Genomic DNA, 863 nt, shown 5'->3' with positions numbered 1-863 from the left:
CGGTGCGGATGATGTTCTGCTCCCGGAGCTGCTTCTCATCCGACCAGGACAGAGAGTGACCGGCCAGCGGGGGAAGGCCGTAGTCCGGGTCGCTGGGAGAGGGAGACCCTGGGGAGGGAGGAAGAGGAGGAGAACATTAATATCTTTTATTTTCATCATCATCATCATCATCATCACTGTCAGTAGTTTATGTGTGGACCCGGACTGTGTGAAGATCCTGGATTACATGCTCTATAATAAAGTCTGAATGTGGCGGAATGATCTGAAGTGGACCTACTTGTTCCTCTGTGACAGATGATGACCTTCTTGGGCTGCGCGTGCATCTCGCTGCTGGAGTTTCTGATGGGCAGGTCGGACTGCACGAGCTCGGCCAGGAAGTTGATGTAGCCGATCGCGAGCCGCAGCGTGTCCACCTTGGACAGCCTCTTCTCGTAGGGCAGGGTGGGGATGTGGGAGCGCAGCCCCTCGAACGCGTCGTTGATGGACTGCATCCGCCGCCGCTCGCGCACGTTGGCCGCCTGCCTCAGCTGCTGCATCTCCATCTCGGACCTCATCCGCCTCCTGCGCTTCAGCAGCGGCCCGCCGTGGTGGCCCGTACGCGGGGACAGGTCCGGGGTGCTGTCGGCGCAGCCGTAGGAGAAGGTGGAGGAGGAGGAGGAGAAGGACAAGTCGCCGATGTCGTAGTCTGCGTCGTGCGGCGCCGCTCTGCCGTCGCCGTCTTTGCAGTAGTAGTCTTGGAAGTGACTGGTGAGGAAGTCCACGTCGTCGTCCAGAAAGTCATCAGTGTCCAAGTGTCCGTCCCGCGAGGACTGGTCGGTGAAAAACTCGTCATCGTCGAAGTAGGGAGGGGAGGAGAACGAGTC

General features: G+C 59.4%; 1 protein-coding gene across 1 annotated transcript; it reads right to left on the bottom strand.

Moving 5' to 3' along the window:
• Positions 1 to 6: 6 nt before the first annotated feature.
• LOC111673177 (pancreas transcription factor 1 subunit alpha-like) lies at positions 7 to 860 on the bottom strand (the record flags this gene model as incomplete). The annotated part of the gene is made up of 2 exons (XM_023430859.1): positions 7 to 108; positions 278 to 860. Coding segments are annotated over 2 exons (685 nt in total), but the record flags the coding sequence as incomplete, so codon positions are not given.
• Between the last annotated feature and the right edge of the window lie 3 nt (positions 861 to 863).

Source organism: Seriola lalandi, unplaced genomic scaffold (assembly GCF_002814215.2).
Source record: "Seriola lalandi dorsalis isolate HSWRI2012SDOR001 ecotype SW California unplaced genomic scaffold, Sedor1 jcf7180002009912, whole genome shotgun sequence".
Classification (NCBI taxonomy): Eukaryota; Metazoa; Chordata; class Actinopteri; order Carangiformes; family Carangidae; genus Seriola; species Seriola lalandi.
Note: the sequence above shows the minus strand (reverse complement) of the source record. Positions and strands in the feature narration are given on the sequence as shown.